Here is a 20,869-nt window from a genome sequence, read left to right on the forward strand (position 1 = left end):
GACCCAATAATACATGAATTAATATAAAATTTATATGTTTGGTACTGTGGGACGGTTGGAAATTTTTTTGAGAAATTTTTATTTTTTATTTTATTTTAAATTAATATATTTTAATATTTTCAAATTATTTTAATATACTAATATTAAAAATAAAAATCAATTTAAAAAACATTCACACTACCAGAATATACTAACACAGACAACAACTTAAATTTGGCAGCTCTACCGTACCAAACGGATCCTAACTATTCCACTTGCGATATATATATATATATATATATATATATATAGAGAGAGAGAGAGAGAGAGAGAGAGTCGTAGCCAACATATATTTTTTTCATCTAGCTTTGCAAGACAAATAACTTTACAATCCAAGATCTACAGAATCAAATTTTAAAATCATAATAATTTGGTCCATGGAAAGCCATTTCCAAAACAAGAAATCATTATATATTCTTTGCATGTCTTCTTCCATAACACTCTTATCTTTCCACTACCTCTCCCTTCCCTTATCATCTCACAAGTCAAAATGGAAAAAAAACCAGTAATCTCAGCAACCCGATCACTAGCAACTCAGCTTCTCTTCCTCATTTCAAGTATTCTCTTCACGTGCCCTTCGGCCACAGCCCGAGAGCTTCTCGTTGGCTTTAAAGCCAGCCCAAGTTCATCAGTCTCATCCTTTCAATCTCTCTTGAATGACTCAACAAGCACCTTTTCTCTAGGTTTCCTCCGAGTCAACCAAACCCAACTCGCCCTCACAGTCATCCACCTCCCTTCCCTCCAGCCACTCTGGCAGGCTAACCCAACAAGCTCATTTCGTTGGTCAGACAAGACCCAGCTCTTCTTCAATGGTAGTCTTGTGATATCTGATCCACACAAGAGGTCATTTTGGTCCACAGGAACGTCCCAACAAGGTGACAGAGTTGTCCTCCTCAACTCCTCAAACCTACAAATACTACAAAAACAAGAAGTTCTCTGGCAAAGTTTCGATTTTCCCACAAGTACCCTCGTCGAGAACCAGAATTTCACTTCTAACATGTCTCTCGTCTCCTCCAACGGGCTTTACTCCATGCGCTTAGGAGATGACTTCATGGCCCTATACGCCAGGTTCAAAGATGGGAAAACGCAACAAATGTACTGGAAACACAAAGCCATGGAAGCTAAAGCAGAAGTTGTTCAAGGACAAGGTCCGATCCATGCCCGACTCGAATCCGATGGGTTTTTGGGCATGTACCAAGTGGGAAAAACCGCGGTAGATATTCAACCTTTCAACAGCTTTCATCGACCTTTTGACAGATTCCTGATGGTCCAGTTAGAACCGGACGGGAACCTCAAAGGCTATTACTGGGCTCAAACCGCCTGGGTCTTGGACTACCAGGCTATCACTGAAACGTGTGAGCTGCCCAGTCCCTGCGGTCCCTACGGTTTGTGCAGACCCGGGTCGGGCTGCTCCTGTTTGGATAACCGGACCCAGGTGGACACTGCGTCATTTCAGTGCATTGATGGGGATGATCAGTCCGGAGATTTTTGCAGTGGAAGTGATGATTTCTGGGTGCTGAGGAGGAAAGGGGTGGAGTTACCGTTTAAGGAGTTGATGGATTCGGACACAACATCATCGTCTGCGGAGGAATGTGAGCTGTCTTGTCAGAGGAACTGCAGCTGCTGGGGTGCAGTTTACAACAACGCAACCGGGTTTTGTTACCCTTTGAATTACCCGATCCAAACACTGGTGGGTGTGGGTGATGAGAGTAAAGTCGGGTATTTCAAGGTGAGAACCAAACGTAGCTGGCACAAGAAAATGAAGGTGGGTATTCGGGTTCTTGGGGCGGTTATTGTGGTTCTGACCGGAGTTGTGCTTGGGTATGGAGGTTATAAGATCTGGAATAGGAGGAGAAGAGGGCCTCAATGGGTCTTGGAGGAGAAGACTGAGGTAGCACCCGGCCCGTATAAAAATCTCGGGTCAGCTAGTTTCAAGTCTATCGAGATGTTTTAGTAGCGGTAGTGAGTAGTGACGTAAGGGATGACCTTCTTTTCAGAGGCATGTGGGGTTTGACTTTGGGTGAAACTAACAGGTGGGGCCGGTCATTGCCAGGTTGGATACCCCGGAAGTTTTTACCGGTCAACTTATCTTGCTTTAGGGACCCGACAAGATATTTATGAGGGAGAGAAAGCCTCGTGTGCTTCGAGCATGTTGCAATGTCAAAAGGGCTTCGACAATCCTTGCCCTCTAGTCGTCGCCGCTCTCAACATCCTTATTTATTAATCATGCTTTTTTGAACTCAACATGCAGAAGCCACAGCATTCTCTCTTTCTTCCTTGCAGTCGGTGCCTTTCTTCAACTTGTTGTAATTGAGGCTATGGTTTAGAATGATACCATACATACATACATACATACATGGCGTTTTGATATAAAATTCCAATTCTTCCATGTAATATATAGTTCCGTGTCCAGAATATGTATAAAAAAAGAGTCTTTTCACGACTATCATACCCTGTTTTCACGTTGATTTGAGAAATCTGGAGTAATTAAATTAAATATTGTAACGATATAACTCGACCGAATCAAACCAATTGGATTCTTGGTATCACGTCAATGGTGATGAAAACAAAAGGGAAACCATTTTATTTTTAACAAAAATAGTTAATTTATGTATCATTAACAAGTTGACTCAATATCAAAATAATATAAAGTGCTTTTCTAGTTCCATGCCTATATTTGTACATATAGTTTATGTGTTGCATTGTCATGTGTGCCCTTTCCCTCTCCTTTGTCAACAATATTGGCTGCTTTGTTGAACGGTCTCTTGTTCTTGTAGGTAGATTTCCACTAGTTGTTGCCCCAGTCTCAATCTTAGCCGTGGACCTATATCCTATCCTAGCATGCTTCTAGATATCCATCTCATCATGACAATTCATTTTATATTAAATAATAATAACAATAAAGATAATTCAACTAAGGTGAAACAGTGAGTGGACAGAGAGCTAATTACTAGCCCAAGCCCTAATCGAAACAAGGCACCAGCAATTGGAGCCCATGTAAGCTATCTTTCGAGATGGGTTCGGTGGAAGGTGGGCCTAAATCCACTCCTTATCGTGGCCCATATCACCTATCCTTGGGCTTCATCTACCAAACGACATGTCAGCCGTCATGCAGAAGGTCCTAGTTAAAGCCGGCTTCTAGGGGTTTCAAGGGAGCGAGAGGCTTCCTTGTTCGCTTGTCGTGTTAAGAAAGAAAAAGTCAACCTAGAAAAATGGCATCGAGATCCGCACTGAGCCGACTTAGCTTAACTGCTCCTCGCTCGATGGAGTCAGCTCGTGGAGCTACTCGTTACTTCAGTGATGACAGGGGCCGAGTTCTGAGCGAAGAGGAACGCGCTGCCGAGAACGTCTATATTAAGGTTTTCCCCTCCTCGCTTCTCTCTTCTTCTTCTTAACGGCTCTACCGATTCTGTTTGGTTGTTGAGAAAGTGTAGGAAAGTGAAGGAAACCATTTCTTTTGGCAATCGATCAAGCTTGAAAAATGTTTTGTCGTTTTATTTTAGCTTCTGTTTGGTTCCCCTGGTAAACTCCAGGAAAATGAAAGATACAGTGAAAGCAATTGGGAAAATCAGAGTATTCTGAGTTAAGTGTATTTTTTCTTGATTTATCTACAACTTTTCCATTGATTGTTTTCCGCCTGCAGCTGATAAAGTGGGGGAAGATGATAGAGTAAAGGGAAAAATAAATGAAATTTACGAGTTAGATTTGGTTTTGCTTCAGTTAATGAAAAATTTGCCCTCAAACTGAGCTTGATGATTGATGATTGTACTGTGATTTTTTTTTATTTGCGGTAGAAAATGGAGAAGGAAAGGTCGGAGAAACTGAAGCTAAAGCAGGAGAAAGAGAAGACAGAGAAAGATAATCAGGGTAGTGACAAGGTAATTTTGTGGCTTCATGATTTTTTCTCCTCGTTTTGGAAGTAAAGCTGTCACATTGCTCCTGTAACAATAGTTTTTCCTTCATGTTTTACTTTTGGTTAAGCATAATATAGGGTTGCATTGTTGTTAATGGAATGCGTCGGGGTGATGGGTTAATTATGAGAAGACGGTGACTTGGTTTTCTATCGTGTTTCAAAAGCAATACTCCCTACTTTCACCAACTTTGATGTTTAATGTAATGACTACCTGAATGATTTTAAATGCATGTCGTTCAAGTAATTGATACTGGGTTATATAGATCATGTTTATGCATTCTAGTAACATGCTACACTAGGAAATGGTCGGTGGTGCAACGTCGATATCTTGATGTAGTGAAAACTGCAGTTTTGGTTACTTGGATTGAGTTTATGCATTCTAGTTTCATACTATATGAGGAGATGGTTGGTGGCGTGACATTGATATCTTGATGTGGTGTAAACTGCGGATTTGGTGATTGTTGCCCTTGGCACAGATTTCTACTTGATTTCCTTTTCTATTGGTTTTTGCAGTTTATCTTTGAAAATTAAGTTTTATCTACCTCAATTGTGTCCTGTTTTGCAGAAAGCTGAAGGGAGCCAGAAATCCTGATGGGGGTTAACTGCACCAGAGGCTGTAATGTTGCTGTGGCAATAATCTTCTGAAATAAATGTGACTCGTATTGAGATTTGGTGTTTGTACATACTTGTCTTTTGAATACTCTTGCACAGCCGGTCATAAGCATGGCCATGCTCGTCTACTTGGTTATGTACCTGTTGGAAGTTTTCCTTTCTTAATTTTGACCGATCTGGATTCGTAGTTCGTTTTTATCTTTACTTTTGTTGATGCTCTGAATGATTTCCCGTTATACAATTGAGTTCATGCGGCAATTGTTGATGCTTCACCCAAAACTAGCTGACCTACCTGCGACTAATTTGTTGCCTGAAAGTAGAAAAGAAGTCTTTGACTGGATGGGTGTTTTGCTACTTCATTTCTGATCACAAGTGGTGGTCAGTTCTAGCTTTTTGACGAATTTGGTTCAAATCTTCCTTTGAAGATCACGAAAAGCATCTAAATCCAAAGGGATTCAACCACAGCAGCACAGTAGACTTGACTGAAGGTTTTAAGTCATGGAAATTTATGACAATGATGAACAAACAAAGATTACATGACTCTGAGCCACGAGAACAATCATTGATAGCTCGGAGTATAAAAGGAAAATCACTAGAAAAGATGAAAATACATGTTGATTCCATGTTATTTGAGATAACCAGCACCGATTGGACGTACTAGCATCTTTTTCGAGGCAGGAAGTAGCTAGCTAGCCTTCAGTTTAGGGCTTGCCAAAGCCAGACTTGATCTTCTGAATGGTATATACATCAGTCTTGAATGCCTTGGCAAGAATACCATCATCGATTCCTGTTGAAAGACAGACAAAGGCACAGAAAGTGTTCCAGCATTTGCACTACCAAAAGAAGAAATCACAATTGCTGATTTTTGGGTTGGGTTCTATTGATAGTACACAAGACCCTTTGGAAAAATAAGCATATCTCCATCTTGGAGGCTCTGGGTGTAAAGCACATTTTTGGTATCAACAAATCCAACTTCAAGGCTACCATACACAAGGAACACGAGTTCAGCAGCGCGGGGGTGGGTGTGAGGTGGGTTCAGACCATCGGCAGGGTATTGAAGCACAGCATATGACACACTCTGCCCGTTGAGAGCTGGGAACTCATTCATGGTTGCTTTTGTTAAAGTGAAGTTTTGAGGAAATTTAGTAAGAACCCCACGCATTCCTGTGAAAGTGAAGAACTTTCCATCAACACTTGTGTTAGTTGGTGCAATGAAATCCGAAAGGATATCAGGATCACTTGCTGAGGCAGTCTTGGCAGTGACCAAGGCAAGTAGGAAAAGAATTGAGGAAATAGGTTTGAGTGAATTCACGGCCATGATCGATAAGTTGTAAGCTCAACAGTTGAATATGGAGCTTTCAAGTTTTGCGATGATTGGATTTAGTTGTCCTAGCAATGCCTTTATAGCTTCTTTGAGGCTGAAAAACCTCCTGCTTGCCAGAAAGTGCTGAAATGTCTATGTTACTTTCATGTTTTCACCGAAAAAATCAATCGCGTTCCTCTATAATAGCACTCGCCAGCTAGATAGGAATTGGACTCTTCTGAGATTTCCAGGCAGGCAGTGCACCCCGAAGACCTGATCGAAAAGGGTCTTTAAATTTCTCTTTCAGGCTCAGTTCATTGCAGGTATATACTGAAGCAGGACATTTTACAGCTTGGTTGAAGGAGGCAAAATATTTTCATCAAGTTAGGAGAATAAGTTAAAATCTTTACTCCGAGGCCCAACTTCCGACCTAGTCCAGAGGGTTTATATATATATATATATATATATATTGAAATTCTGTATTTATTGGTCTGCCTTGTGCAACCAAAACTATACGGTCTGATCATTGGATCTTTTAAACAGTTCAAAGGCCATTAAACAGTTCAATGTATATAGCCTCAAATACAGTAAACAGGAGATGAGAAAAAAACAAAGCCTTGATGACGATTAGAATTTTTGGCATTTTCCGTATTCGTGTGGATTAGCCATGAAAAGAAAATATAAATCGACAATGCCGAGGAACTCCAGCTTGCCAAGGCCTGCAAAAGTAGTTACTGAAGGGTTAATTAGTAGTATAAACGGGATCCTCCTTAAATGTAAAACGGCATAGCAGGTTGTAGTAGGATCATTAAAGATCTTTTAATGGCTTCAAACACTCACCAGGGTTTCTTCTTGATATTAGTGCTGACCTTTTCCTGCTTTCAAATATCAATATCCGGAGATGCATGCAGATATAATCTCTGATTTTGTGGTGTCACCAAATGTTACCAAAGTTGATGGAAAGTTGTTCACTTTTACCAGCTTAAGGTCTCTTCTTGGGGGTAAGCCACCAACAGCTTTCACCGCCTCAAAAGTAAGCATGGCAGAATTTCCAGCTCTCAATGGACAGTGTTTCTCACGCGGTTTTACAATATCCAGCCGGTACACTGAACCCTCACACTCAACCTCGATCAGCTGAGCTGCTGTTTCTTATTGATGGTTGCCTTAAAGTGGGCTTTGTTGACACAACTAACAAGCTTTATAATCAGATACTTGAATCTGGGGACGTGTTTGTGTATTCAAAGGGACTTGTTCACTGCCAGTATAATAATGATCCTAACGATCTGGCTGTAGCAGTGTCTGCCTTTGGTAGTGCAAGTTCTGGAACCGTGTCGATTCCGAGCACTTTATTCACAACTGGCATTGATAGTGGGATTTTGGCTAAGGCTTTCAAGACTGATGTTGCTACCATAGAAAAACTCAAGGCAGGTTTGGCACCCAAGGCCTGATATGGAGCTCTAACATAACGTTCCCAGTTTTTTCCATCTTATTTATGAACGAGTAAGTGTTTATCACGGCTCAATGAAGGATTTTGTGGTGATTTTATTTTCATTCGGTGTATTTCTTCATTTTGCTTCTAACTTATGATCAAATGATGATAAATAACAGTGTAGCAAAGTTTATACAGTTTGCCAGTCGCACGCTGACTGTGAAATACTCTCACATTATCAATCTGTTGCTTCGTTAATAACATTCCCCTCAGAAAACCCAAAGCACTTGTCGGTTTAATTTCGTTCGAAGATGGAGTACGAGGAAGTCTATGGTATTCATTGATAAACCTCAACGTGCCCTTCATTCTTCTTTGTCAGAAAAGAGTTCAATGAACATATGCCTTTTCACTTCTTCTAAATGACAAGTGAAGTTATGAAGTATCAGGTGTCTCAGCTTCAAGTGAAAAGTACATAATGTTCAGTATGTTCACCGAAGTACCAAACTGCTGCAGCATTGAGCCTTGTATAATAGCATCATCATTTCTCTTTGTTTTCTTTTTTATTGATTTTTAATTTTTGTTATCCATTTTAAGGGTTCAGCCATGCCTTTTTTCATAGGCAGACTATACTTAAATTCCTTTGCCATTTGCATATCATTGATTAACTGTTATTTCACAAAAACTAGGACTGTTTTATATTGATTTTTCGGGTGTATAACTGATCTTAAGGACATGCGAAATGGTCACTTTGCAGATCCAGACAAAGTAGGATTCAAGTTGAAAAGTTTTGCCAAAAGAATTCTATAAGAACCAGACTGCAAACGTTTTATTACCACAACATTCATTCTTTCTCTGCAGAAGACAATCGAATGAAGAAATGGTAAAGGTCAGGTAGAAAGAAAAGTAACTAAAGCTAAATGTAGCTACAGTAGCAAGACTAGGATCATGTCATGCCTTCATGGCGAGACCTGCTTTGATCTTCTGGATAGTAGAATATCAATTTTAAAAGCCTTGGCAAGGATGTTATCATCAATGCCAGTACCAAACACAGTTGATGGAACAGACAGTGCCAGCATTTGCTTTTCCAAAGGCAGAAATAGCTGTGGCAGGGTTCTTGGCATTTGCATTGGACTGATAGTGCACAAGTCCCTTCGGGAACACAAACATGTCAACAAGTTGAAGAGTCTGAGTGTGAAGTTTATTTGTGGTGTCAATGAAGCCGACCTCAAGGGCCAAGGCTTCCATCGACAGCGAAAAGGAGCTCAGCAGGAGGAGGATGGGTGTGAGGTGGGTTGATTGTACCTGCAGGGCACTCAAGTGCAGCAAAGGAAACACTCCGACCATCAAGAGAAATCCCCATCAATGGTTGTTGAAGAGTTTGCTGGGACTACAAAGTCTGTGATGATATCTGGATCACTTGCTGTGACCATGGCAACAAATGTCACAAAAAGAACCATGGGACTAGTATACATCTCCTTCCAACAAATTGAATATGTGATGGAATGGGTGATTTGTGCTTTCTGTGCCGAGTAATTCCACTGAATCGGGCACTTATTTCTTAAACCATCTTAGATATTTTTTTTAAAACAAAAAAAAGGGAAAAAAATAATAAATTAATTCATGGATGTACAAGTAATTTGTTGTTAGAGAAGAAAAGAAAGACGATGTATTGGGTTGAAAAGATATTTAAATTATTTTGTATTTAAATTTTCTAAGATTTAAATTGCAGAATAAAATAGATAATTTTTTCTAAAAAAGATTCTTCAAATTTTGTTATGAATAGTGATGCAAATCCTCAAATAAGCCGAACAGATGCAGTCTCAACCACCCATCTAAGTTGTTTGTTCTTGCTTTAATAGTATCAATTAGTGTGTGTGTGTGTGTAATAAAATAATTTAATAGCATCGATCCTCTAATAAAAACCAATATATATTTTCATGACTAAACGTTCTTTTTAAAGTTCTAAAATCAGTAGCCAGTAGAGCTAGTTAACTTTTTAAAATATATCGATTTAGTAAAAAAATATATATAATTCAATCTTGGGATTGTTATTGTTGCATAGAAGATTCCGTGGTTCATAAGATATAATTTATAATAATATTCTAACGAGGATTTCAACCAGCGCGTCATCTGGAAAGCTTGAACAAAGAAGACTAGCACAGCTGCAGTTCTTGCTCTCACTTGCCCAGAGATTTAAAATAGGTTTTCCATTCATGATTGAAAACAAGAGCGTGCTGAAAATCACAAAACGAAAGGCACAATTCTATTAAAAAATAGTGTTCCCTAGCATGGCAAGAACAGCAGAACTAATCGATTATACAAACCTCTTCTGACCTGACTCAGACGGATCAGATTGGGAATCCAATTCAACGATCCATGGCGCCCTTGCTTGTTCCCTCTCCCGTTACTTCAGAAACGGCGGCTAGCTTTTTAGCAACTGAATGTAACTCCGTAGAGCTTCCTATAGTCTGGAATGAAGTCGTGACGGTTTCCTTCACAGCCAAAAAGAAAGAATCGTCGAGGCATAGCTCCGCCCCTCTTGTTCGAGTATGGGTTTCTATGCCTAAACACAGGGCCCGATCCGGGTGAAAAAGAAGAAGCCCGATATTATATGTAAGAATAGCAGCTGCCCCCCCTTTCCTGTTTGGAAAGGGGAAAGTGCTCGGCGCGGCGCCAAGACCCTTGACGAACCCCACAGATGATAGGCCAGGGGAAGGCGACTGAAGACCTATTACTGGAATAGGGACTCCTCGGGCAAGACTATTTAAGATGTGGTATTCCATGTCGCCAAAGCAGGCAGCTAAGCTTTAGCTTACTTCCATCTCCCATCAATGGCTTCCGGGAGATTATTGGGCCTTGATTTGTGCTTAGATTTGACCTCAATTAAAAAAAAAAATTATCAAACGGCGACAATGCATGCATCTATTGAACATAAAATTGGATTTTCATGGAAAGCATGATTGATTTAATAACTATAGAGATATTCTTAATAAACCAACTTCCTAATACTTTTTTCATTTATTTAGATTTGAATGTACTATTTATATATATAAAAACCTAGCGATATATTTTAATCACCATTCAATCTTCAATGGTTTTACAATGATATTGTACATTCTTATGATGATCTTACTGCTTTTTTTAATTGCCATGTACTTACTGTAACAACAAACTCATCGATATTTAATTAAGAAAATACTTTTGAAACTCTACTTTAATATCATGATGGGTTTTGTTTACAAAAACAATATTTGCAGTCAGAAAAGCACATTTTCACTAAAACAATCTGAGAGATGCCTTGATTAAAAAAAAAAAAAAGAGTTTAGATTGAAGAAATATATTTTCTTACTTCTTTTGAACCATCTGAATTCCTAGAGAAAACCTCTATTTCCACTGTCATCGTCTTTTATTGTGAAAAAATATGGACTTAGTTAAGAAAATAGGATGTTGTCTTTTAAAATATCGTTACTTTTCTATGTTTATGTTACTAATTGCTTTGCAGATTATTATGTATTAAACTGATATATAGAATTAATTCCTACTATGAACACACACATGCATGATTCTTATATTTTCCATCCTGAATTGTTTATATTCTTCTTTCAGAATCACTGTTCTCATTTTTTATGCTACTGTGGATATATGTTTGATTTATGTATTTCTTATCGAAGATACGCTATTCCCTTTTTATGTCAAATTGATATATTTCATCGATTTTTTTAATCTGTTGCTCTTTTTTTTGTTCATTAATCCACGATGTTATTAAAAAAAAACACTATAGATGTAAAAAAAAATACAAGAATAATAAAATATAATTCAGATAAGAAAATATATTAATTTATTGTCATTCTTGTAAATGTATATCTCTACAATTGATTAACTAAATTTAAAAAAAAAATCTATAAAACAAGATTATCAAACCCCGTTGGCCTCATAACTTATATCATGAGCTAAGTTGGTTTACCTAGTTTGAATAAGCTAGGTAAAAAATTAAAAAATTATTATTCTGATTTTTCATGATTTTTTTATCTTTTTGAGAAAAGTCCCAGTGATACCACTCTGCATAATTGAAATTGTTGTAAAGATTATTTTTTAAAATATATTTTTGATATTAAGGTATTAAAATAATTTAAAAATATATACAATATATAACTTAAAACAAAAAAAAAAAGTATTTTTTTAAATATACTTTTAGAACACAAAAATAAATATTATCTCCTACCTCCTCCTCTTCTAATTTTTATTTTTTTTTGGCTTAAGTTTTACGAATGATGAACTTGTTACACATGCAAGAAGTGTGAGAGACTTTTGTGATTTCATTTTGAAAAGGGAAGGCGGGAAAGGCAGACAAAGAATTATGGATATACTCAAGTAAAGGCCGCAGGGCAGCAGGGCCCCCAACATTAATCATGACCGTTACCCAACAAAATCACCACCACACTCAACTTCATGATGACGGTAGGCTGTAGATACCCTAACTCTAGTCCTACCTCACGGGATCTCTCCCTTCTGTCCCCACACCTTTTTCTTTCTTTTTTTTTAAAAAAAAGATTTTAAAGCCAAAAACATTAAACAGCTTGATAGCCGTCGAGGCTGAAATCCTCTCCATCTTTCTCGAAGAGGACAAAAAGGTGAAAAATTTGTCTCAATCCCTGCCCTAATCTTTACACCTAAACCTTCTATACTCGGTTTCAAATCTTCTTCTGCTTTCTTCCACACACAAATTAACTGAATAACCAAAACTTCTACAGCTTGAATTGTAGGAGACTACGGTAGATAATAATGTTCCATCAATAGCATAAATGGTATTAAAAGAAAACGAGGAACCAGAAAAATATCATCTAGAGAGACAAAAGAAGAGGGCTGGCCACTCATGGCTGGCTCAAGCTGCAATCCCATTGACCAAAATCTTTCAAATTCACCAGGCATGGTGTGTATGGAAAGACCGAGATCTGCCCCTTCATTATTTGCCTGTCTTTCTTTGTTCTATAAATCAATTCCACCCTTTTGTCTTCGGGATCATAACTGAGCATAGCTCCCCCAGTCCCAAAGAAGACAACTTCGGAAGTTGGATGCAAAGCAAAGGGCCTCAAAGCTGAAATTTTACCAAATCTGGCAATAGTAGTCCTATCCAGCCGATGCACGTGTTTTCCCAAATAATCAACATTGATATTGTGAATCAGAGTCCATCTGTCATTCTTGCAACGATCCTCAAACAACCAAAAGTGTAATGCAGTTCCGACAAGATCGGAATAACATAAATGGCGCCTCGACAGCCCAATGCATCCATAGTCATTGGGAGCAAGTCTCTCCTTCTCTGGAAGCTCAATGGCACGAGAATTTCCTCTGTTAAGATCAAAACATAAAAGCAGTTTTGAGGCAGATTGACGGTACAACACTCCATCCAAGTAAATACAATGCTTGGCCAATCTAGCCTTCTTAGATCCATATCCAAAAGCGGTTTCTTGGATAGTCCAACTGCCAGTCTCTGATGAGAACACGCGCAATCTTTGGGGGCCCTTGGGCTCTGAATAATCAAAGCAAACAACTCTGTAGTGTGGTGATTTGAAAGGATCAAATGCCAGGGATGCAGAACATGTGTCTTCGAGTGTAAAATCTCTAGGAATCGCCACACACTGTTTTGTCACAGGATTGCACACATAGTACTGCGGAATAGAACCCTCAACAAACAAAAGCAGACCATTGCAACAATCAAGGAAATCAACCCAGGCAGGTTCAAAAGGCAACAGCGAAGAATAGGACTTGACAAATTCATGTGGTTCCGGTGCAACTGCTGGAGTCATGGCGCAGGGGATATAATCAATGTATGTTTTCCCGCTACTGACCCTCCTCCACACATGGTAAATAAAGCCACGAAGAGGTGAAGAATCTGAGATTTTTGGAACACAAGCATCAGTAATCAGATTGTTCCAACATTTGCAAACGCTTTTAAGTCTAATGAGATGCTTGCGATCAGTAACTCGACAGAGGATTTCAACCAGCACGTCATCTGGTAAACTTGAAAAAAGACAACTGGCACAGCTGCAGTCCTTGCTCTCAACTGCTTTTCCATCTAAAGAGGTAGCCATCAGTCCCCCTCTACCTTTTTCGCACGCACTTCATTAATTTGACAAGCAAAGGGAAAAAAAAAAAATTAGCCCCGTGACTACTTTTACAGTTTCTGACTTATCAGATGCAATTTGGGAATCCACCCTCTTCAGAAATAATTAACATAGCCGTCCTCTTCGCAAAAAAAAAATATAGTAACTTGTTTCAGAGATTTAAATTAGGGTTTTCATGATTGAAAACAAAAGATGCTGAAAATCACAAAATTAAAAACACCAACATTTCCTGACATGGAAAATAAAACAGCAGAATTAATTAAATATACATAACGATGGTAGAGATAAATAGTTTTCTAAATTAATTAAAGAAACCAAAACCTGATCAGCAGAAAACAATAGATAACTCATTGCACTTAATCAATTTGTCAAGCAAGGGGAAAACAAGAGGAAAAGAAAAGAAATTAGCCACATCCTGTTTCTGAGATGCAATTTGAGAATCCATCCCCTTCAAAAACATTAACACCGCAACAAGCCCTCCTCTTTGCCAGGGAAAAAAAAAAACCAAAAGTATAACTTTTGAGACCAGAAGGTGATAGCTTATTTCAGAGATTTAAAATAGGTTTTTCATTCATGATTGAAAACAAAAGCGTGCTGAAAATCACCAAACGAAAAACACAATGTTATTAAATATACAAAACGATGGTAGAGATGAATAGTTTTCTAAATTAATTGAAGAAACCAAAAAAAAAGATCAGCAGAAAACAATAACAATAGATAACTTATTGCAAAAATTTAGGGTAAACAAGGTAAATTAGCTTACTGTGCTGTCTCTCTCTGATTTATCAGATGCATGTGGCTGTCGTATCACCAGTACGTAAAAATAATATAAATATAATTAAGAAGGCAAATAAGATCACAAAAGAAAACTTAGTTTGCAAAAGTAGGGTTTCAAGTGATTCCTCGTCTATTTAAACCTTTTTTCATGCCACCGGCCCATCTAGAGAAATTGCTTATAAGGGCTCAACTACTGGGTCTTAGTTTGATTAAGATCTGGGCTAATAAGTTGTGCTCAATTAAAAGAATTTAACCACCCATATTTCTTAAACCATCTTAGATATTATTTAAAAAAAAACAAAATTCAAAGAATAGAAAATTCTAATAACCTTTAAAAATAATTTCAGAGATAAAAATAGGGTAAAGTTGTGAGATTTTCAAAAACACTGAATTATCCAAAATTTTAAAAAATAATAAATTAATTCATGGATGTATAAGTAATTTGTTGTTAGATAGGAAAAGAAAGAAGATGTATTGGGTTAAAAAGATATTTAAATTATCTTGTATTTGAATTTTCTAAGATTTAAATTGCGGAATAAAATAGATAATTTTTTTAAAATAAAAATCATCAAATTTTACTATTTTTACCCACACTTGTTGTTATGAAAAGTGATGCAAATCCTCAAATAAGCCGAATATATACATTCTCAACCACCAATGTAAGTTTTTTGTTCTTGCTGGTTAAATTTTAAAAAATATAATTTAACTTTTTTGTTCTTGCATGAAAGATTTCGTGCTTCATAAGATATAAAATTACAGCGACAGTTAGTATATAATTTTAAGAAATATATTGAAGGGCCTTTCTTTTTATGATGAATGTCTTATAAAAGGGATTAGTCCAGTAAAAATATATGGAATTTCTTGTTTATCTTAGCCCCAATATAATATTCTTAACTAAAATTATTCTTCTTATTAAAAAAATATTTCGTCGTTGTTACAATAAATTAATGATTAATATTATACCTAGTTAAAATCTAAACAGATTATAAATGTGATGAAATAACATTCAAAATCTGTTTACAAATTTTAACAATAAAAAACCAATTTTAATATAATCCTCGCGGACAGTTTATTTATTGTTCATATTGTTAAGTAAATTATTAAAATAAAAATAAAAATAAAAATTTATAATAATATTCTAATGAAAATCACAAAACAAAAGGCACAATTTTATTAAAAAATAATGCTCCCTGACATGGAAAAAACAACAGAACTAATTGATTGTACAGACCGGCTTGTAAAAATAAATAATTTTATAAATCATCAATGTAATTAAAGAAACTAAAAATCAACATGGAAAACAATGCTATATCTTATTGTAAATTAGGTTACTTTATTGCCGCTCTTTGACTTATCAGATATTACATCGCCGGTGTAATTAAGAAGATTTTATGTCTTCTTTTATAAAAACAATGTTAAATAAGTGTTGTTTTACAATATTTTTTTAAAAAAATTCAAGATATATTTTACCTATTCGTGTATTTATTTATCAAATTAATTAAGTCATATTTAATCAGTTTTTATAAAATTTATTTTAAAACTTAATTCAATATAATAATCAAATTGACAAGTCAATGACTTCTTCTCAAGTCTACTACTTTTTATAATATTATTAAAAAAAAATTGGTATTAATTGGTTTTTTTTATCATCAGCTTAATTATCAACTCTGAAATAGGTAACATCGTAAATTTTATTTGTTTTAAACATATAAAATTAATACAATATATTTTTTTAAAATTATATAAATAGCATTAAATTTTTTCATGCAAACCTCTCGAATCAGGGGACTGACAATGACAATATTAGATGCATCCATGTTGCATATAATTGTATTTTCATGGCTCGGTAAAGCATTGAAGGTCGTGATCTCACAAAAAATCTTGAGGATTATTTTTTTATTTTTTTGCAATACACTTTTTTGTCTCAAATTGTAAAAATTTGTCTCAATCCCTGCCCTAATCCTGACACCAAAGAATAAATCTTAATATCGATTGATCGCCTTTACAAAATGTAAAGTAACGGCGACAGTTCATGCATACTGTTTAAAAAAATCCTCTTGATGGAGGGCTTGCACGTGTACAAAACATAACTGACAACCTAACAAATTCTTTTCAACACCATTGACATTAATGGTCCCAAACAAGTTGTTGAATATTCTGACTTTCCATTATTTTTTTTCTTTTTTAGAAAAGTCTTGGTGACACCGCTTGTTTTTCTTTTTAGATGTTTGAATTCGTAGTTATAATTATTTTTTATATTAATTTTTTTTAAAAGAATATTTTTAACATCAAAACATCAAAATATAAAAAATTTAATTTAAAGTAAACAAATAAATAGGATCTTTTAAATCCTCCACCTCTAATTTATTTATTTTTTTTTTTTGTTGGCTCAAGTTTTACGAACCGTAAGCTTGTTACACGTGCGAGAAGTACGAGGGACTTTTGTGATTTCATTTTGAAAACGGAAGGTGGGAAAGGCAGACACAGAATTACGGATATACTCAAGTAAGGGCCTAAGGGTAGCGGGGCCCCAAACATTAATCATGACCGTTACCCAACAAAATCACCACCACACTCAACTTCCTGATGACCGTAGGTTGTAGATACCCTAATTCTAGTCCTACCTCACGGGATCTCTCCCTTCTGTCACAGAACTTCTTTTTTTTAAGAAAGAAAAAGATTTTAAAGCCATAAACAGCTTTATAGCCCCTCGAGGCTGAAATCCTCTGTATCTTTGTCGAAGAGAACAAAAAGGTGAAAAATATGTCTCAGTCCCTGCCCTAATCTTGACACCTAAACCTTCTATACTCGGTTTCAAATCTTCTTCTGCTTTCTTCTCCACATCAAATCTTGAAGACCCAAGTCTAGAGGGGCTGAAAAGATGAAAGGAATAATGAAAGGGAAGTTGATGAAGAAGCTGTTGTCAACGAAGCCAACAGGGTACTTGAAGGAAACTAGAGTTCTCCACGTGAATGCAGCAGATGGGTTCATTGAGGCATTGATAACGAGGCCTAGTCTACAAGCTCAGGCTCAGGCTGAAACCTCAGAGTTGATGTTTTCAGGGTGGCGTAAATGTTTGTAGGGCTGTTAGAAATTTGAGATTTTAAGGGTATTGTTACCGTGATGTAGAGAAGATGTTTTGGACAGGGTTAGTATTCAGTACGCAGTAGGAAAGATCAGAGAAATGAATCTTCTAAATGAGACGATCTCCTTATGGGGCAGGGAAGGTGAACCCCAGAGATCTCTAGAGAGAATAGCTTGTAACCGCAGTAGACAGAGTTGTGATGGAAATGGATGAATGAATGCTATGTGTTTTCATCATATCCATTAAATGTTTAAACTGTCATCTACTGATATTTGTAACTGGCTTTGTAACAGGTTGTTTTGGACTGGATTGAGTAGCTTTGGTAAAGGTGATTGGAAAAACATCTTAAGAAATGTGGTCATTACCAGAAAAAGTAGCTTGACATGCCCAGAAGCACTTCCTTCACACGCCAGAATTCTGTGAAGAAAGAGAGGAAATGAGCATTGCTTATGTAATTGTAAAACCATCCCACATCGAAAACAAAAAAGAATTGTCAGGTCAGTTTTCTCTATAAATAGAGGTCCGCTACCCCACGTGTCTTCTTATTCGGAGACAAAGCCAGTAGCAGCGCGCTAGAGGCAAGTCTCTCTACTAGGTTCTTCTTTAATTACCCTGCTTTCAATGCCTTAACACTTCGAGAAGAAGGCAAGTTAATTAGGACAGCATGACAGTTTGTTTTAATATTTGGTTGTTGTGATCTGCTAGTGACTTGCTCGTTCCGATAATGATATATAGAACAATGATTTGTTTGTATGTTTTTCAAATTTTAATCAGAAATAAAAACTAATCAATTAGTAGAATATCTGCATAATTTCATCAATAAATACGATCCTGAGTTTGCCAAACAATATTAGCATTCTCACTATGCTTAGCTTGTTCTATTCTACGTACTATCTTCTGTTTTTTTGTGCTGATAAGAGGATTAGTCTTCAGAAAAATCATTAGAATAAAATACTTGCTTTTAATGCCTGGACACTTGGAGAAGAAGACAAATTAATTAGGAGATGACGGCAGTTTGTTTTTATAATTGGTTGTTGCGATCTGTTAGTTACTTGTTCGTTCGATAATGATATATAGAACCATGACTTGCTTGTATCTTTTTCAAATTTTAATCAGAAATAAAAACTAATCAATTAGTAGAATATCTGCATAATTTCATCAATAAATACGATCCTGAGTTTGCCAAACAATATTAGCATTCTCACTATGCTTAGCTTGTTCTATTCTACGTACTATCTTCTGTTTTTTTGTGCTGATAAGAGGATTAGTCTTCAGAAAAATCATTAGAATAAAATACTTGCTTTTAATGCCTTGACACTTGGAGAAGAAGACAGATTAACTAGGAGATGACGGCAGTTTGTTTTTATAGTTGGCTGTTGCGATCTGTTAGTTACTTGTTCGTTCGATAATGATATATAGAACCATGACTTGTTTGTATCTTTTTCAAATTTTAATCAGAAATAAAAACTAATAAATTAGTAGAATATCTGCATAATTTCATCAATAAATACGATCCTGAGTTTGCCAAAAAATATTAGCATTCTCACTATGCTTGGCTTGTTTTATTCTATGTATTATCTTCTGTTTTCTTGTGCTGATAAGAGAATTAGTTTTCTTGTATTAATCAGTAGAAAAATCATTAGTAGTCCAGTGTCTTTATCTCTAGGATTTTTTTCTTTGTTTTTGCTGGTGTTTTATGCAGCATCCTTCAAAATGGAAGCAACCAGATTTCATCAAGAATTTTATAAAATCGAACGCATTGGTTGGTATTTTTTTCACTTTTATTTTCAATAATACTTTTTTTTTTTGTGTTAAATTTCATTGGATTTATTTCATTAAATATTTCAGGAAAAGGGGCATATGGAACAGTTTTTTCATGCATGCATAAGTTGGATGGACAAGCATATGCTGTAAAAATTGTAAAATTTAATAAACATAATGATCAAGATAAGGTGTTAAGAGAAGTGAAAGCCTTGGCTAAATGTAATCACAGCAATGTGGTAAGATATTTCAATGCATGGATTGAATGGATGGTGGTGCGGTCTTCTGATGAAGATGAAGATTATGATAAAGGAGGAGGTGGTGATGGTTCTTCTCCTAAGAGTCCGGATGCCATGCTTTTCATACAGATGGAGCATTGTCATCAGTAAATAAATTTTTAATAGTTAAACCGTTAAGTTTTGTTAGTTAAACTGTTAAGTTTTGTCTTAGAAGCGTGGTTCTTTATTCTAACAAGCTTACTCTTCCATAGGAATCTTGACAATCTACTGGAGCAATCAACCATAACTGAGGGTACAGCTCTGAGGTACTTTCAAGGGATGGTGAAAGGTCTGGACCACATACATGGGAAGAAAATAATCCATGGGGATCTGTCAAGGAAAAACATCTTCATTGACGCTAGCGACGTGATCAAGGTGGCTGACTTCGGCTTAGGTATATGTTTCCTTCTCAAGTTAATAAATTTTTAGGTTTAGATTCGTTGTTACCTTTTAACTAAAAAACTTCTGTTTGCAGCCAAACTACTGGGCAATTCTGCTACTGCTATTAAATCTGGAAGTTCCGGCACAAAGTTTTATCTTGCTCCAGAAGCAGAAAAGGGGGCTCCCATCGACCAAAAAGCGGACATATATAGTCTTGGTATCCTGTTTTTGGAGTTGCTCGGGAGCTTCACCACGATGTCTGCGCGGGCTCATGCCATTAACGATCTGCGAGAAATGAGAGTGTTGCCTGAGAGCATATCCACATATGAAGATTACATCTTACAATTGGTGGCATTTTCTCCCGAAGAGAGGCCATCGACTAAAGAGATTCTCACATGGCCAATATGGGCTGATGTTTCATCTTCAGAGGCAGAGAATAATGACAGAGCCCCGATACGGACTGGTGATGACCACCAAGCAGCAGATGATGACATGCCAGGGTTGAAAGATGCTGGTGATGCCATGCCAGTGTTGGAAGAGGATAAGGTTAGTGTATTAAGAAGATTGAATTGTATATTTTGTTTGACACTATTGACTCCTCTTCTAAAGTAATTAATTTTTTTTTGTTTCGATTGCAGAGTCTGTTAGTCGAGATCTAATTGATCAGGACAAAGACAGACTTGTCATATCTTTTACTATTCATATACAGACTTGTCATATCTTTTACTATGCATATACAGACTTCTTTTTGTATGTTTGTATGGAGAATCCTTTTGACCTGGTCTCCATTGTTTGGTGAATAATGAATGCCTGTGAGTGTACAGTGACATATTCATAGCTTTAAGTCTTTAGCATGTGTTTTGAACTCTAGTGAGGTGATTTGGAAGGATCAAATGCCTTTTGATGGTGAACTTCCAATTGTTGATTGAGAACAACGGTACGATACAGAATGCAGCCACGAAACCGTGTAACATCATCAGATTCAGCAACCTGTCGCTTAGGACCGCAGTCTGTGCTCCTTTCGAGAACAACAACTTCAAGTCTGGTAATACCCGGAACCAAGAAAATGACAACACCATCAATGCCTAAAGGTCAGAACATGGCTGCAAAGCGAAGCAGCTTAACAAATGCTCCAAATAGAGATCAGACACGAAGTAACATGGAAAGTG

General features: G+C 36.6%; 4 protein-coding genes and 3 pseudogenes across 8 annotated transcripts; 4 read left to right on the forward strand and 3 right to left on the reverse strand.

Moving 5' to 3' along the window:
- The first annotated feature begins 369 nt into the window (after window positions 1-369).
- Window positions 370-11,465, forward strand: LOC105131584 (D-mannose binding lectin protein with Apple-like carbohydrate-binding domain-containing protein). Its single transcript, XM_011034623.1, has 2 exons — window positions 370-1,997; window positions 11,447-11,465. The coding sequence occupies exon 1, from the start codon at window positions 530-532 to the stop codon at window positions 1,991-1,993; it is 1,464 nt and encodes a 487-aa protein (XP_011032925.1). The 5' UTR covers window positions 370-529; the 3' UTR covers window positions 1,994-1,997; window positions 11,447-11,465.
- LOC105131583 (uncharacterized protein At2g27730, mitochondrial-like) lies at window positions 3,178-4,783 on the forward strand. Its single transcript, XM_011034622.1, has 3 exons — window positions 3,178-3,398; window positions 3,834-3,917; window positions 4,518-4,783. Exons 1-3 carry the CDS (start codon window positions 3,252-3,254, stop codon window positions 4,542-4,544), a joined length of 258 nt encoding a protein of 85 aa, XP_011032924.1. The 5' UTR covers window positions 3,178-3,251; the 3' UTR covers window positions 4,545-4,783.
- Window positions 4,775-6,475, reverse strand: LOC105131582 (germin-like protein 9-3; annotated as a pseudogene).
- Window positions 6,607-7,650, forward strand: LOC105131581 (germin-like protein 9-3; annotated as a pseudogene).
- On the reverse strand, window positions 7,938-9,648 carry LOC105131580 (germin-like protein 9-3; annotated as a pseudogene).
- Window positions 11,466-12,020: 555 nt separating the features above from the next.
- On the reverse strand, window positions 12,021-14,334 carry LOC105131579 (F-box protein At5g07610-like). Of its 2 annotated transcripts, none has more exons than XM_011034621.1 (2): window positions 14,182-14,334; window positions 12,021-13,395 (listed from the first exon to the last, which is right to left on the reverse strand). In XM_011034621.1, exons 1-2 carry the CDS (start codon window positions 14,211-14,213, stop codon window positions 12,168-12,170), a joined length of 1,260 nt encoding a protein of 419 aa, XP_011032923.1. In that variant the 5' UTR covers window positions 14,214-14,334; the 3' UTR covers window positions 12,021-12,167. The 2 variants fall into 2 exon arrangements, with proteins under 2 accessions (XP_011032923.1, XP_011032922.1); XM_011034620.1 differs by having other exon boundaries at window positions 12,021-13,413.
- Window positions 14,335-17,780: 3,446 nt separating this feature from the next.
- Window positions 17,781-20,611, forward strand: LOC105131578 (eukaryotic translation initiation factor 2-alpha kinase 3-like). 4 transcript variants are annotated; one of them, XM_011034617.1, is made up of 6 exons: window positions 17,781-17,858; window positions 18,983-19,042; window positions 19,129-19,426; window positions 19,532-19,713; window positions 19,795-20,246; window positions 20,339-20,611. In XM_011034617.1, exons 2-6 carry the CDS (start codon window positions 18,994-18,996, stop codon window positions 20,357-20,359), a joined length of 1,002 nt encoding a protein of 333 aa, XP_011032919.1. In that variant the 5' UTR covers window positions 17,781-17,858; window positions 18,983-18,993; the 3' UTR covers window positions 20,360-20,611. The 4 variants fall into 4 exon arrangements, 3 of the variants coding, with proteins under 3 accessions (XP_011032919.1, XP_011032920.1, XP_011032918.1); XR_843462.1 differs by lacking the exon at window positions 17,781-17,858 and having other exon boundaries at window positions 18,645-19,042; window positions 20,339-20,411; window positions 20,449-20,611; XM_011034618.1 differs by lacking the exon at window positions 18,983-19,042 and having other exon boundaries at window positions 17,814-17,858.
- The last annotated feature ends 258 nt before the right edge of the window (window positions 20,612-20,869 follow it).

The sequence above is a fragment of the Populus euphratica genome, unplaced genomic scaffold (genome assembly GCF_000495115.2).
Source record: "Populus euphratica unplaced genomic scaffold, PopEup_1.0 scaffold24.1, whole genome shotgun sequence".
In the NCBI taxonomy this organism is placed as follows: domain Eukaryota; kingdom Viridiplantae; phylum Streptophyta; class Magnoliopsida; order Malpighiales; family Salicaceae; genus Populus; species Populus euphratica.